This window comes from Dendroctonus ponderosae, unplaced genomic scaffold, assembly GCF_020466585.1.
Source record: "Dendroctonus ponderosae isolate FM_Combo_2020 unplaced genomic scaffold, Dpon_F_20191213v2 Dpon_F_20191213_3, whole genome shotgun sequence".
Classification (NCBI taxonomy): domain Eukaryota; kingdom Metazoa; phylum Arthropoda; class Insecta; order Coleoptera; family Curculionidae; genus Dendroctonus; species Dendroctonus ponderosae.
Window position 1 is genome coordinate 11,359,821 of NW_026018508.1, and position 16,780 is coordinate 11,376,600.

The 16,780-nt window shown below is 34.4% G+C and overlaps 1 protein-coding gene and 1 long non-coding RNA gene across 8 annotated transcripts in view; one reads left to right on the forward strand and one right to left on the reverse strand.

The window, feature by feature from the left end:
• LOC109546734 overlaps nt 1-16,780 on the forward strand; it is a 42,897-nt gene that overhangs the window by 3,396 nt on the left and 22,721 nt on the right. The window lies entirely within an intron of this gene.
• The window catches only part of LOC109546733 (protein abrupt), a 36,082-nt gene continuing 24,411 nt past the window's right edge, over nt 5,110-16,780 (reverse strand). For 4 of the 7 annotated variants that reach the window (XM_019917812.2, XM_019917814.2, XM_019917811.2 and 1 more), the window contains 2 exons: nt 13,361-13,637; nt 5,110-12,194 (listed from right to left, as the gene is read on the reverse strand). In XM_019917812.2, coding sequence (XP_019773371.1) covers nt 11,456-12,194; nt 13,361-13,637 — 1,016 coding nt within the window. In that variant the 3' untranslated portion in view covers nt 5,110-11,455. Of the gene's footprint in view, nt 12,195-13,360; nt 13,638-13,715; nt 15,892-16,780 lie in introns of those variants that run through there. The other 3 variants (XM_019917816.2, XM_019917815.2, XM_019917817.2) reach the window with 3 other exon arrangements.

Sequence of the window (16,780 nt, forward strand, 5' to 3'; positions counted from 1 at the left end):
CTAATTGGAATTTTCTCTTACAGCTTAAGCCTAAGTGTGTCGCAGGATACCCTCTAGGTGATAGTTCTTGATTACTTTTTGATAAATAATTCGTTATTATTGCGAAATAGGAGCAATATTTATCAATCTGTAATAAAAGACGTGAGGAAATTCTGTCTTTTTTAAAGACAAAAATTTTTGAGGCGAAATCCCAAAAAGAAGTTTGTAAAAAATACATTTTATGTGAGGCAATAATTACTTCAAATGGAACCTTCAGTTAAAGGATCGATTTTTAGAGTAATTTTTCTTCTCTCTTGTTTTTTTCCTATCTTCGGTTCCGTGAATATCTAGTTCCCATGCCCCCCAAACATTCGACGTTAAATTTTGTTCAATTCGTAGATGATTCTTTCAAGATCAACTTTCTGAGTGGTGTTTTTTTGTAAAATTCTTGTTTGTAACCACTTTTCACTAACTGAGGTTTACAATTTTACAGCGATAAGAAAGCAAGCCACAACATGCTGGTGCTGCATGAGCAAAAATTAACAATTTAAGACTTTTCGCCACAAGTTGCCAAATAGAAGCAAACAGACAATTAACCAATACAAACCAAAACGAACATTTTAGTAGCGAAGTATCAGAAGAGACGGTAAAAAAGAACCAAAACTAACGCGAAAAAAGAAAGCAATGTTGAAAAGGAAAATTCAAAAAAAATTCTGTTTTATGAAGGCAAATGACTGATAAGGAACATCACATGCTTGGGAAGCTGTTCTCTTTCACTCACACTTAAAGTGAGGAGACCTCGAACTACAATGTATAGATTCATAGGAGCATTTCTAAATAGAACAGTGGGGTTAATATTAATACAAGCACAGAGAACTGGCCCTCATAGAATGAATCTCAGCATATTTCAGTCGAGAGTCCATTTTGAAAATTAACTAGCAATATATCCTACATTATGGACAAAATAAATAAATTTTTCCGTTTCAAACGCCCTAATAAATAAACAACATTAAAAAAACAGAGTTAAACAGCTCAAACCGCATACAATTAATTATAAACTTCTACGTATTGAAATCGACGCACCCATTGCAGGCGCGTATTTTAAAGAAAAACTGCTTCTTTAACAATCATCGAGAATAAAAAATGAATATTATTAATGCAGCAATTGTTTTAATAACCGCATCGTCCTTGACGTGATAAAAACAATCGGTTTAATTATGTAACAACTTAATACGGATGCATTGTTTCAATTCGTATCGTTATTCAAATATCGTTTTCATGAGTACGGTACCGTCGCATTCTTCAAAAGATGGAAAAAGGTCATTAACAAACAATGAATCGTTGTTTATTTGGTCGGAAACAATAAGGGGAAAGTTGTTTTCATTTGGAAGTATTCATAACTCAGTGTTCAATGCCATCGTCTACTTCTTGGGCCCATTGTGGTCGGTTAATTTAGCAAACTGTCAATGTTCAATAATTAATTAATTATTCATGAGCTGAAGTTGAAGATTTTTCACTCGTTTTTTACGGGCCATTGTCGGTTAATATTACCATTTTTTATCATATGTGAGCAATTCTTTTGGGCCAACCACTTGGGAATTTTTGGTTCAAAAAGCGTTAAAAAGCTAAATATTTAAATTCTTCAGCTTCTTAGGATTTTTTTTATTGTTATTCTAAAAATTGCTATCGGATAGCACTTAAAATTGCGAAAAAACTGAGAAACCCCTTCAAACTTTCAAATATTTGGCAGGACTTTAAAAGCCAAACACGTAACTTTTGCCAATGATGAGTTTACAAGATTACTAGTTCGATTATTTATCATTTTTCCTACTCAAGTAGGCTTCTGCTTTTAATGATCAAATATAGTTACAAATGGTTTGACTCAAAAAGGATTGAAATGTTGATTATGTGGAAGCAAAGAGTGTTTTTCGTGCTAAGCTTAGTTTTCTGACAACTTCAGTTAGCAAGCAATGTAAAGTCCTATGCAAACAATAAATAGGGACTTCTGTTGGGTGTTGCATCAAAAAATGTTGTCCTTTAAACCAAAGCAGAATTCCTTGTTTTTTTTTTATATCGAATTGATCAACAGTGCAGATACTGATCTTATTGCACATTAAAGAACGAATTCTGTATGAAAAGATAATCAAAAACCATAACTGAAAAGAAAAACAATTCATAAATGAGGGTTTGATTATAATTATGCAAATTACTTTATTGACAATTGTTTTCATAAAATTTAAAATAAGTTTTAGTTGAGCTAAAACAAGATAAAATTAAACCTGTTACAAGCCTTTATATTCAAATTAATCCCGGGCTGTCAGATAAAATTAAATGAATAAGTAACACATTGATATTAGAACTAAATTTATTCAAAATTGAAAACCCAATTAGAAGGAAAATTTCGACAACCATTTAATAAACGAATTAAAGAACCCCAATAATACAAAAATAGTATTTTATAAATAACATAGGGATGTTTCAACGGTGAAAGTGAAGAAACTTCTGCAAAATTCTTCTATAAAAACACTTCTGTAAAATTGAAATGCATGCATTGAAAATTGAAGTGCATGAGTTTTATATATATATATATATATAAATAATCTTTATTTCCTACAGAAAAATGCTATCGACCTAATCGGTCTTTCTGTCCTTGTTTAGTACATATGTGTGTTAGCCTAGCTTATTAGTTTTATTAATGCAAAATAATGGTGTTGCCTCATGTTCATTTAGTTAATGCCATACAGGCTTGCGCATGCTAAATTCTGTAGGCCAAAGAAAAATCACCAAACTTTTTAACTGATTTTATTTGTAAATGATAAACATGCAGTCTCTTCAGCCATAAAGAACTAATATTTAATTCGACAATTTTGTTGCTATTAAAACATGATAAAAAAATGTACATAATGAATCAATTGCTTATTACCCATGTAGGTATATAACTTTAGATAATCACCGAAAAACCAAATAAACACTCAGTATAAGATGAATCGGACTAAATGCACAGTGGGCTTGAACCGAATCAATCAAAGAATTAAATCAGATTGAAGCTGCTTTTACATTGTCGGCTTATGAACTTCCTAATCATGAATTTTCGATGTCGATCACGAGCTACCACGGTGGTCTAATATTATCAGATCACATCACAGTAGAGTGAAACATGAAACGAAATTCTGACATAAGTAGATATAGATTTATTCATTTGAAACGGCTTGAACTTGTTTAAAACAAGTTTTTTATGAGTTTACTGTTAAAATTTATGTTTAGAATCATCCTAAGTCGCCACCAGGAAACTCGAACTCTTCAATACACTCCAAAGCGATCTAACGGTCGGCGGTATGTACCAAGTTATTTCGTTCCTGATACCATCTTTTGCTACTGAATTTTCTGATTCATCTCATGGCCAATTTAACTTATAGACAAAGCAATAAGCGACGACGGCTTCTGGTATGTTTAGTGAGTACCAAGCATGCGATTCATATTTTTAACAGTGACCAAAACATGCAGTAGCTCGCAACTCTTGCAGCTTATTTATATGGCTTTACGGCAGATAGAATCGCTATGCGACTTCCAAGAAGGAGTCCAAGTGATTTACCGTCATTTCCAATGCAAAACGGAATGCTTTAATTCAAAATTTGATAAAATCGTTTGGGGATTTCCAATTCTCGCGTTTATCAAGTATGGATTCTAATATTCAGTGCATTCTTAATGGGTTTGTGTATAACAGTCCAATAAAGAGTTTTCAGAGGTCTATGAAAAACAAACAGAAAAATATAGATTTTTCGTTAATTCGGTGAAGATGGTTTAATGTAAAAACCTGAAAATGGCTGCAGGTCAATTTCTTCAAAGAATTTTACAGATATCGTATATTGAAACGAGATTATAAAGGAATAAGGATACATATATCCAAATCAGAAAACGTCTTTTTTACATTAGTATTTTCGCACTCTCGTTACAACACATTTGTTTGGCTTTGCTAAGACACTTTCAAAATGAACAGCATTGGTACTTCTTTTCAGAACCTTAAGACTTCGGGAGGTTTTCGCCAGCTAACTCGCCTGATCTAGCTAAGATGCAATATTATTTTTTCTTCTTAGACTAGAAGCAAGATCTTTTTTTTTCTAGAAGCAATCGAATTTCTCTTACGTATTGAGAGTACATCACCTTCAGACAGAATTTGCACCCTGAAAGATTTTTCAAAATTGTTTTATCGTAAGTAATAAGTTCCGACGACGTATTTGCGTTTATTTTGTTTTCAGATCGAAATAAGCATCCTAATAATGAATTAACTGCTTTTAGCAACATTTTTACAATTGAGCTCTAAAAACATGATAATCCAAAAAGTTTTCACCGAGGTGGGAAGTGTTTCATTACTGTTTATAGATCAGTTAGTTTACGATTTAGTCCGATGTTTAGTTCGCGAAAAAAATGAAGCGGTGAAGAATCTCAGCTCCAAAAAATGATGCTGCAAATTGAAGAAAAAATTGATGTCCAAACAAAACATTGCTAACGTTCCTGAGGCGACAAAATGTGGGCTTTAGGTTCAAAAAACGTAACGTATTTTCCAGGCGAGTATATAAGGGACTGGGCGTATCTGGAGCTTGCCATACGGACGAATTACTGAAAATAAAGATATGTCGGATGTATCCTTTTTGGGAAAAAAATTTCAGTTTTTATTCCAGATTCGAAACCATATACAAGTAGATCATTTCTCATTACTGATCCAGTTTGAGTGAAGATCATTCGGGACTACAGGCGCAATACAATATCTAAATTTTCCCCAAAAATTGCAAGTTTTTTGAATTAAGAAAACTATAGAGGTTTTAAAAGCCACACTCTCAAAAGAACCGCCACTATGTTACTCGCCAACAGTGGTGCAAATGTACTGAGAGGATGGAAAAGTCGTACTGTGGCCGAAGGTTCTGTGAATGGCTCAATGTAGAATAATCAATGTAGCTGTTAACCAACGACAAACATTCAATAGCAACTTAATTTGTCAGACACGATAAAAATACTAAGTTATACAAGTGAAAGAATATAGAACCACAAATATAACGTCATTATTATTAGGAATGCAGCGCTTTTAGAAGGAACGAAGGAAAGAAGCTGAGTCATTAGGAAAAAATAAACCAATATTAATTAAGTCTTATATTATTTATAAAGTACAGGTATTAAAAATGATCCAGAAATTATACAACTTATATAAAATAATAATATGGCAATATGTAAAATTAACTCTTAAACTTATGTAACGAGATTCTTATTGCACCTACCTCTAGTTACTTATTAACAGGATAACAGATACATACGAAACATGAAGTAAGAAATGCAAACCTAATCTTATTTAGTTACAAAATACTAAAAATATTTTATTCTACAGAACGGAGTTGTTTTCTTTATATCGTAACATTTTTCATTAGGAAGCATTCTTTTGCTTCGCAAAGAAGTGGAAAATATGAGGAACCGCAACAGACCAAGTAAATATCAGAAAACAACTAAAAAAAACGTTTCTATCTACATATGAGAAATAATAATAATTTCTCACAAGGGCTACCCACGGAATCTACTTCAGGCATAGATTATTACGTTTCTATGACTTTTTAGGTATTAATTTATATAATATACGATTCGCCGTGCTAGGGACAAATATTTTAGGAACTCTTTGCAGCATTCGGCCTCTTCTTGAGGCCGAGGCTGTTATTTTAATTCAGAAGGCACCCGATTCCCCAACAATACTCTACAAACGGAAGGAATATTTAGTAATATGTACAAAGGTTTCCAAGTTATTTACAATGCGTATTAATTAAGTACGAGACGCTTATTGTTGGAGAGCCGTATATTTTAGGAACGTAATTATTCCGTTTATTTGCATTTCTTATTAATCCCTTTATACTGCTAAAACGACATTTCTACATTGGATGTAAAATATTATTATTGATGTAGATAATTAATTATAATTAATAATAAACTTTCATATGGCACTAAACAAAATTATAGTTCCTGAGTAAAGAATCACTGTTTACTTTTTAAGTGTATGTTATCACTACTTGGTTGGCCTGAAAATCATATTCGCAATTTTTTCAGCAAAAAAATATAAATTCAAAAAACAACTAACTGATTCGCGTCAAGTCTCTAACGATAACAGGAAAAAAATCATCAGGCTAACATAAAGTAGAAATAAGTTTGAAACAATTATTGGATTAAAACGTTAAAAAACAATGTAAAAATATCACATGGCATATGGGATGTCCGATATAAAATAAAACAAAATTTAATGTTTTCCGTTAGGAATTAATGAAATTGAGGAGTAATCTTTATCGAACTAAATGAGACCTTAGAATGTGAGGAACATTGGTATCGGTCATTTGTATTTGCCATGCGGAAGAACCAACAGATAATTTTACTTATTACCTATTGCCAATGAACGAATTTTGTAGTTGAATGAATAATAAAGTATTAAAAAACTTGCTGATAAACATTAGGAGTATTTTCTAAGGGTACAAAGGTTCTTAATTTCTCCAACATTTCACTCTGTAATTCGTCTGCAACAAGCATGGACGAAATAAAGAGCAAATTCAGCAAAAGCGTTTTCAAGTGAGAAGACACAGGCAAGCAAAAAATTATGAAGTGTCTTTTTACGGGCAAACTAAAAATTTAAACTATCTTACATGCTTTAAATATTCTCAATTAAACGGCCGCTAGTTTAGTTAATTGTAGTTATCTTCGCATTAAGCTGTGGAAAATATGGCTTTTTCATGTTTTATTTTATGTCGGGCTCCCTGATGCTAATATTGGCTGAGGTAGGTAGACACAGTACTTGAAAGTACCATTTTATGAAATAATAAAATCACCCAATCCGGAAAACACGAAAACAGTTAAACCATCTAATATACCCGAAGAGTTTCCACCAAAACGTCCGAATTTATCTGGATTTATATCTCATCTTAAAAAGAAACCAGCTTGAACCTAGATAAGTTTCGGTTCTGAGATTAGGGGAAAATATAAATCCTTAACAGCTAAACTTTAAAACAAACATTACATGTTGGTTAACCGCGCTTGAAACTCAGCAAGTAATATACACGCTAAATTAAAACCTATCTAAAAAACTTATCTAAAACACAAAACTGACCTGAGACTGAAGTTAAAAATCCGTTTTCGCTCACTGGTTACAATACTAGCTAAAGTGCTGGTTACCTAAGAGCATTATTATAGGTATTGGCATGTAACAATATATAGGTTTATCTAAAACTAGTCTTATGCATTAATTAACAAACCATCTATATAGCTATAAGTCGCTATGTATCTGGTGTATTACTGCAAATGTGTTGTGAGTTTAAAATTATACTTGAGAAACATCAAAGCAGACGAAACGTATTCTTGTTCGCGCATCAAAAATATACATATATAAAAATAAGTACAGTTTAAAACATAGGTCGCTTAAAACTAAAACTACGATACTAAGCTGCCTATTGGCTGTTAAATTATCAAAACGTACAATGGCCAGAAAAAAAATGCCTGCATTTTTTGTTTAATTCCCGATGCCATTGCACATCGTTTTGTTATTCGAGTCTAGCCGTTTTTTATTGAAACAACTAAAAAAACCGCTAGACTCGTATTCCGACATATGCAGAATGTCGATTATTTATACATGCTGAATTTTTCAACTCACCCAAACTAAATCTAACATATTGAATAATCATTGAATCATAAATCAGAAAATATTATTTTAGACATTTAAATTGACGAAGAGCAGGTTTTTAAATTGTTATGAAATTGTCGCAACTAATTCAACGTAACTTGAAGGAACAAGTTAAGGTTCAGATCAACTAGCAAGAGCTTAAAATAGCGTTTACATCTGCTAAAAAGGGCTCAAATTATACGCGAACATCCCGTACATAGATAATTGTAATATCGGCAACTCTATCTTAGCACCTATTCTAGTGACTGAAAAGTTAACTGTAAAAATACCTGAAAATTATCACGATAATGTGCAGTTAGAAAATTAAAACTGTCTATAAATAAGCGCCACCAAGAGGTGAAATCAAAATGAAATCCTGAGAAATGTGTCCAAAGACAAAATGATACGGGTATTTGTACTTTGGTTATTGAATGATATTATCTGAATACCTGAGTGACGAGTAATCCTAACTAGAGTAAATACTTGATTGTAACATCTACGAATTGCTTTTAACGGAAGCATTATTTAGACATGGAAGCTATCTGTAAAATTACGACTTTTTATATTTATAAACACGTTCAGTTTCTTTAAAGTTAAATATAAAAATATCATTATCCTGAAGGCAAAAAGGATTATTTGTACCGTTTTACCTGTCATCAAGATGGCATTATTTTGTATACTTTCTTTTAAGAAAAATGCTTTAAGGTCATTTTTCCGAAGCCCAAATTGCCTTTGGCGCATTATAAATTTGAAAATAAGTCAGTACAGGATTGTTTTATATCTTATTGCCATTAAATGAAATTTTAAGAGATCGGGTAGCTTGAAAACGACTTGAATTCGTTTGGTTGATTCACATGCTGCTCTTGAGAGCTACGCTCACGCTTGGTAAATCTGCCTCACTTTCACAAGTAAAACTGTCGACAAAAATTATTAAACACACTCTAGGTTAGCCAAGCAAAAGAGTTTTGACTTCTAATAAAAACTCGGAATTTTCGAAATTGTTCAGGCGTTTAAATATTAAAAGCGGAATGGACACGCTATGCTCACGATTGGTAAATTTGGCTCACTTTAAGGGCACCCATAGACGGGCGATATGCACTAATGTGGAATAGGTTTAATATTAAACTTGATTCTAAAATAATTCGTGTTTTTATGTAAAGCAACATACATTTATTTTATTATATTATAAAATCAATCAACAAAAAACAATCAATAAATTAACATAAAAATTAACTTATAGAGATAAAGATAAGATCACTAATAATCACAGATGGATGGGTCTTTTTCGGTACGTGCGCGAGTATCATTTTACCTAGCAAGTTGAAAAGCAATAGAGCATAGGTCCCGCCTTGATAAACCAAAAAAACTTTTTCGCGCTCGTGTACAGTACTGTATTTAAAATCATGAGTTTCCAGTCACCCCGTAGATTTCATCCAGCAAATTTTGTAAATTCTCCCATTTTTCATATTAAACTTATAGTTTCTTGTTTAAATTATAGTTTTTTTTTTTTAAGCTTAAATTATTTACTGGACGCCCAACATTATTTGGGCATATTTCTGACTGAAAAAATCGAGTCCTCCTTCCAAAGTTTTTTTTAAAGCAAAGCTCAAATGTTTAGTTTTTATTGTAGGAAAACCGTCTTATGCCGCTCCATTTTATAGTTTTATGGTGGGTTTATACACGATAATAAGGCTTAAGGCATAAGAATAACGCCTAATGGGGTGTTTATAAAGCAGAATAAGGAACAATATTAGTTAAAGTACAGCCAATCAAATGGGGGAGCATATGCTTAAGAAACAATAGGGTTGTGTCTGTTTATGTCAACATTATCGCATTAACATACCAATAAAAGCTTAATTTCACATAAATGTTGTACATTAAAAATGGATTTGTCCACTGAAGAGGTGGTAGTTCTTTTTGGATTAATAATTTCGTTTTCTAACCTCGTGTAAATACGATGTAATATGACGATCACGTGGGATATTGGAATTTCATTTATCTTACAAACTGCACATGCTCCATTAGAATAACGCCTAACGCATAAGTAAAAGTTTTACGATGATTACGAGTGTTTCTATTGGTTGGCGATCTGTCAGTTCGTACGGCGGTGGACGTAATGAACAATTTCGTATCATCGTATAAACGGATGCATGGGACACAGGCTTTATTCCTTAAGCGTTAGGCACTATTCGGTTTATAAAAACTATGGACTGATGCGCAACGAACTTTTACGCCTTAATCGTTAAGCGTTATACCTTATTCTCGTGTATAAACCCACCATTACTTTGTGTCCTATTTTGGACCCGGATTTGCTTAAATAGTTTGAAATGCATACAAAATTTAGCCCTAGCCGACTTTCTTTTAGGTTTTTTATGACTGAAGTAGAAAAACTTGTTTGTAGGTCATAAGCGTCACAACTTGCACTGATGCTAATGTTCACTAATCAGACGATATTATTTTTGTATATATAAAAATCAACGAAATAGTCCTGGCAAGGTAAATTGTGTAAATAACTGAAAATAATTAATTGCGTGAAAAGAAGTTCGTTTACTTATAACTCAAAAAAAATAGTCTTGTAAGATCAAGTGTGTTTAAAAGATTACAACACACTTTTACTTACAAGAACCGTGAACATGAGTGATGAACAGTAGAAACATTGACTAGAAAAAACATTGTGAAAATGTAATATTTTGTTAAAGGCTACTCACTTTGTACGTCAGTGCATAAAATATCGCGAATATGCAAAGCATTTTTAAGTGTGATTTTTGACAAACTTAAACAACAACAAATCAGAAGAAAGAATTCCAGACGTCTAAGAATTCAAGAGGCCCAAGCAACCCAATCCCTTCATCAAGGAGAACTAGCCTAGTAAGTCATATTATGTCCTATTAGGAGGCACCTAAAAACATCGAGTATTAGTAAAACTATTTATATAATGCACTGTAGAGGTATAAACATGTTTCCTTCTAAATTACCGTATACATTTTAACCCTTATTATCTTGCACTGCTCACTATTCTACTGTTTGAGGTAGACGGATGGAATTATACTTTACGCTTTGAAGTTGTGGATTTTGGCAAAGTTAGATTTTTGCAGAGTCTGGCTGAGTACCATTCTCTTGCTTATTACCACACGGGGTAACGCATATAACGTTATTTGGTTGGCAACTAAAAATATTTACAGGCTTCACCCAAAAACATAAATTTAAGTTAGCTACAAGTGAAATTTGTCTACACAATTTTTAACAGATTAATTTAGCAATGGATGAACAATGATTGGTCTCACGGGTTTATTATTTGGGTGCAAATCGACTTGAAATTAAAAAAAATTAACAAAATTATCACAATGGATTTAATAAGCCATTGAGATGAAACAAGTTACATCCTCGCATCGTTTCTAGTGGAAAAATTAATATTTGTTGATGTTTTTGGGTGTGGAATGTCGCCTTGAAGCCCCGCAGCTTAAATTTGGGACGCCTCTATACGCTCATTGGAAGCAGATTGTTGTAGAATAATGCACTCTTATGCAACAAGCACAAAAACCAAAATGAACCACATAACGGCGAATTTGCGTTTGACAATGATCATAAAACAATGGCCTTATACTCTGCGTTTTGAATGCGGCTTTGGACGGGATCTATTTAGATCATCTGAATTAAGCAGACGACGCGCAGTGTTCTTCCTTGCCTTTAGGCAGCAGTGTTTTATCCAGCACGTACCTAATGGGGCGTTTGTACTTTCCCATTGAGGTAGTAAGGATAGAATTAAAACACACACAGCACATGCTTATGGCGACTTCAAACTTAATCGACATGGTTATTGGGTTCTGGTTTGGTTTCCGTTTCGGGTTCGATCTCTTCATCACTGTAATCCTCATCCTCTGCTCCCGATGAATCGGCTTCTTCCTTTTCAAGTTCGACTGGGTTGTTCAGGGACGTGTGAGTGCCATTTCGAATGATCTGTTCAATTGATTCTCCGACATTCTTCGCTGCTAACATTTGCCGGTGGAGTTTCTCGATAAACTTTTGCTGCGTCGCCTTACCAACGGCAAGTTGTGCCATCTTAGCGGCTTGACTAACGGCAGATCCTGGATCAGGAAGCGCCATGCCACGATATAAATTCTGATCAGCCAACAGCTGCAAGTATGTGTCTATAATACCTGTTCCTGACATATTCGCACTCGATACGGGAGGAGGTAAGGGAGCAGGATAATGTTCTGCTGACAGATTCTGAAGAGAATCCACGATTTTCGCGGAAATTGCCGGAGCAGACGCATTATACCTACTCGATGTGAAATTATTGATTTGACTAGCTGGCGAATGGTAATCAAATCCACCATACCTCGGGTGCGTCACAGTCAGATCTTCAGGATCATTGTCTCCACATATGGAACTGCCGCCTTCAGAAGCTGCACCGGTGTAGGCACTTTTAGCATCTAGCTTGACATCAGAGCGCCTCGGACCGGTTGGAGAAGATCTCGCTAGTAGCTCCGCAGGACTTATCTTAATTCCAGCCTTTGCAAACAATCTATAATGGAGGATTCTGCATCAAATTATTACTGAAAATTTTTTGTGGCTACTCGTAAATACGAGAACTTTAAGCATTTTTCTGAACACCCGGCGGAAGACAACCAGAATTTCAATGACGCAATATTTACTAGATTTATTGTGTTGATCGGAAAGTTATTTTGCGTTTGTATATGAAGACGCTTTTAATGGAAAATTTCATTGTATGCAACTACATATTGTCGCTGCGAGTCTCCAGCAACCGAAATTCTGGTCGCAGGATTATTTCAAACTGTGTTTTGCTTCCACCTTTTAAAAAAATGTTGTAGTCATAGTCCGAAGATGTCAAATCTGGAAAATATGGTGGTTGTGACGTTAGGTTCCACCAAAGGGGTAGAACGTTTCGACGAGATATGAAACTTCCACAGGTTAGTCCTCAAGGTAAAGGCACAAAATTCATTGATCTTGAAACGTTGCACTTTTTCTATTGGTCAATTTTAGTCAATCTGTTTTTGAGCTAATTATTCAATTTTCTCAGCAAAATACGAAAACGACTGAAAGTAATCCGAACAGATAGCATCACATTTTTCGACCATGGCCATTAACAAAAAAACGGGTTTCTAAGTGAGTTTGTGTGCACCATTGTTCTAGAAAAAAAAAACTTGGGACAAATTTAACATGGCGTTCAACGTCGTCAACAACATAGTAAGGTAATAAAAGAAGTCTATGAACATCTACTTTATATCCATTGTAAAATTTCATTCGCCACAATAGAACCGAAGTCCAAAGCTCGAAGACAGTTTCGCTTGTGTTTTTTGGCTGGCTCAAGCCTTTTATTTAACTAATGATAGAAAGTGTCGAATGAAATAATTTGGTATATTCGATTATGGAAAAAATCCAATTGACTACTCGTTGAATTCGCATTCAATATTTGTACAAGATTTTCTTTCAACTACCTTTCCTAAATGGTCAAAATGTTCACAGTTTCTCCAAAACGTTTTCAAATTTGGCCAATATGTGAACATTAAGCTCAGTGGACGGAGTCGCAACAAGTTCGACTTGGAAGCTTTTAAATTCACCCGTTAACTAATCAAGAAGTTACATACATAAAAACAATTTGACCACGTTCATCTCCACAAAAACGTCCTAAATTCTTGCAACCCTTTGTTCGATTCTAATAAAATGCTTTATTATGTTTATTACCTGCTGGCGAGTTCTGGATCAAATGCGGATGGCATGGGCAAAACCGGAAGGTCTTTCGTACTAATACCTCGATGTTGTCGGGACATGTGTGAATGTAACGAGTTTCTTGACTTTGCAATCGTTCCACACAAGACGCATCTGTAGCCGGGACATACTGTGTGTTTGTCCTCCAGATGGGTCCTTAACGTATGAGCTGACCTATAGATTTTTCCACACTTCGGGCAAGGCCGCGGATCTGTTGCTCTTACCCGGGATAGATCCATAGATCGTCTGCTGGCTAAAACACAAAATAAAGGTATACAATGTGCAAGTTGCACTAAGCGCAAAAATGAGATTAAAAAATCGTAAAACGGGCTTCTCTTTGAAACAGCATTTATTGATCGAAAAATGGATATTTTACATTGCTTTTATTATTGGTTACATGGCCACTAAACAGTAACAACTGAATTTGGTACAAAACCCTCACTGCCGAAAGTACCAATAACGCGTTATGAAGAGGATTAAAGAAAACCGTCGATTTTTCGATAGAGCACGTACAAAAACAAAATTGTAATTTGGATTTTATTGTGATCGAGCGATCGTAGTAGCATACGTTTGTAAATTTTAACCATTTTGACTAATTTCTCCGAATTTAAGTAGACGATGTGAAGTAGTGCGCTTTATTTTAAGAGCAAATACTGAATTTTACAAAAATATACTAACGCATTTTTGTTGCCATCTTTCCCACGTAATTGAACCCCAATTGCCTGGTAGATATATTGATATTTTGTGTTTGTCTGTTCATTAAACCATTTATAGACTCAATTTCAGTAAGAAATGCGCTGCCGTTACTTACGCAATATTTATATCGAACAGACATTTTCATCGACATTTAACATTTACTGTTCGGTAGCTTTAGAGGTACTTTATGGTACATCTTATACAACAAGCCTGTTACAAAAACAAGGTAAAAATACGCCAAAAATTAAAAGCAAAACCACGCAAAATATGTAAAAAGACTTCTTGGAGATGATATTTTAATATATTATCGTCAAAATGCAAAAAATGCAGTTGCAGAGTGCAAGTTTTATTATGAAATGACAAAATGGGCGAAAACTTGGCGAATGTTACCGCATTTTTTTTTAATATTTAGTGCGCAAGTTTAGTAGTTTAAAATTTCACTTTTGCTACGAAAATGGGACAAATAATTCACTTGAACTATTTAGCATTCAAAAACACAACCAAATGAGCTTCGGTTTTAAAAATGGCAACGCAAAGAGCCATTTTTTTACCCTTAAAAGAACCTTTAATTTTATATTCTCTTATATATCTGATGTTACTGCTTTGGTGATATTTTACCGAAAAATTATGTAAATTATTCAATATTTGCCAGTATTATTTCGCCCGCCATTTCCTTGCAATATGAGCACTAATTTACGTCTATTTTTCACGTGTTCGACTTTAATCAAGGCAAATTCGATAATACGATCGACAGAAAAAAGTGTACTAAAGCGATTATTCAGAGCTCATTCTGTGTAAGCACCATTAATACTGAAATGGGCATTTGTACATTATTTGTGTTCTGGGGTGCAGAGAAAACTTTGGCTCATCAATGTAAAATCTGTCATTTCCAAAAGCCTTAAAGCTATTTATGTACAACTTAATACACTTTGTTTCTACAGTTACAGTTCTCAAAATGGAACAGATGGAATGGAACAAATAGCTAAAAGTAGCATGGGAACCTTGCTTAATTAATGGAACATTAGACGATGATTAAATTAATGAATAAGTTGCCAGATTGCACAATGACTAAATAACCAGCGGGTATTGAAGTAAATGTGTTTGTTTTTAAATAATGAGGAAAATATACAAAATAAATAAAAAATATTTGCGACATTCAGGCGATGCGTTCAGCTTTTGTTATATCTACAACTTAGGCTGTAGGTAATCTACGGCTCATACATTGCTTAAAAAAGTACACTTTCACTGCTTGCAAATTTTTCTTAGATCGTTCATTCACTGCACAGCCAACATTATATTCACTTGCCCACAGCATCTTCAAAATGCAGGGAAGTAGAGAGGAACTTCATTTCAACACATTTCCGTTTGTGTTTTTATCACTTATTTTGTGTATTTTTACATGTTTATCAAGTAAAGTTTTTTGGAATTCAACGATTGAGGAAACTTGCAGATATAAAGCTCCTACTAGTGTGGACTCCGAGCCGGGCCCAAGCTAGTAGAAAACATTAAATGAAATTGCTTTATTTGCTTCATGGTATTCCACTGATCGGTATGCTTTTGCCTCAGGTGATTCCTCACTGAATTCGGATGGGCGAACTGTCTTCCGCACTCAGCCACTGGACAGTACAGACTTTCTCTTGGATAGTGTTCTTCCAAATGCACTCGGGCTGACACAATATCTTTGAGCACGCTTTCGCACAATGGACATTCATATTTCATGTTATAAGGCGGTGCTGATCCGGCATTGAAGGAAGAGTGTGCTTGCCGATGACGTGGAGGCGCTGTTCGCTTGAAGTCGCCTCTGTTGGCATCTGAAATGCCAAAGGTTTCGCTGCACTTTTAGTTCATTTCATTTCATTTAAACATTTAAAATTTACACAGAATGGCCCGGAATTAAACGATCTGATCGTCAACCCACGTTAACCGGGGGAATCTTTTATAAGCGATTGGCGTCTCAAACTCACAGCTAAAGAGGTGTTTTCAAGAAATTTTGCAATGGTCGATAGTATTTTATGTGATCCAAATGCTATTTGTAAATGTAGAATTGAAGATGGTAGCTAGAATTTTATGGCGGCAGACAAACTCATTCTCCAGTTTGACTAATTCCCAAATATTTTTTACGCTTCCTGAAAATGAATTAAGAAGATCCAGTTTACTGGACAGACTTGCCGATTCAAACAGTTTCAAGCAAATTGATCTTTATTGAGAAGCAGGTGCAGTTACAACTTGATCTACATACTTATTGATGAATGAGAACTGCCAAAACACTATTGAAGAATTGCTCAAACACGCTCTAGAATTGACCGATTTTTTGCTCTTTTGTTTATGGCATTCAACATTAACGAAGCTGACTTGAAGAAAATATTTCCCGTCAAAACTAAACCCATTACTAAAGTGAGAATAATTCCACAGCAACCTAGTTTTGCTGATGAGCGATGTACTTGCTATTAGAACAATCCGAGCCGAACCCCCTTTACATCGGGATCGGAAATAGAAAAAGGGGGAGAGATAATAGCGGTGCCGGAATATCGGAAGACGAAACAGACAATGCGAGCTGTTTATTATAGCGAAAGCTATGTGAGCAATTTGAGACTAGAACAAAAGAATCAAGGCACTAAAGCGAGAAGCAGAAAAGAAAATCGAATGCGGCAGAAACAACTGCTGCGTTTTTCTTAGGCTTTCGATACTGTCCAACAATCT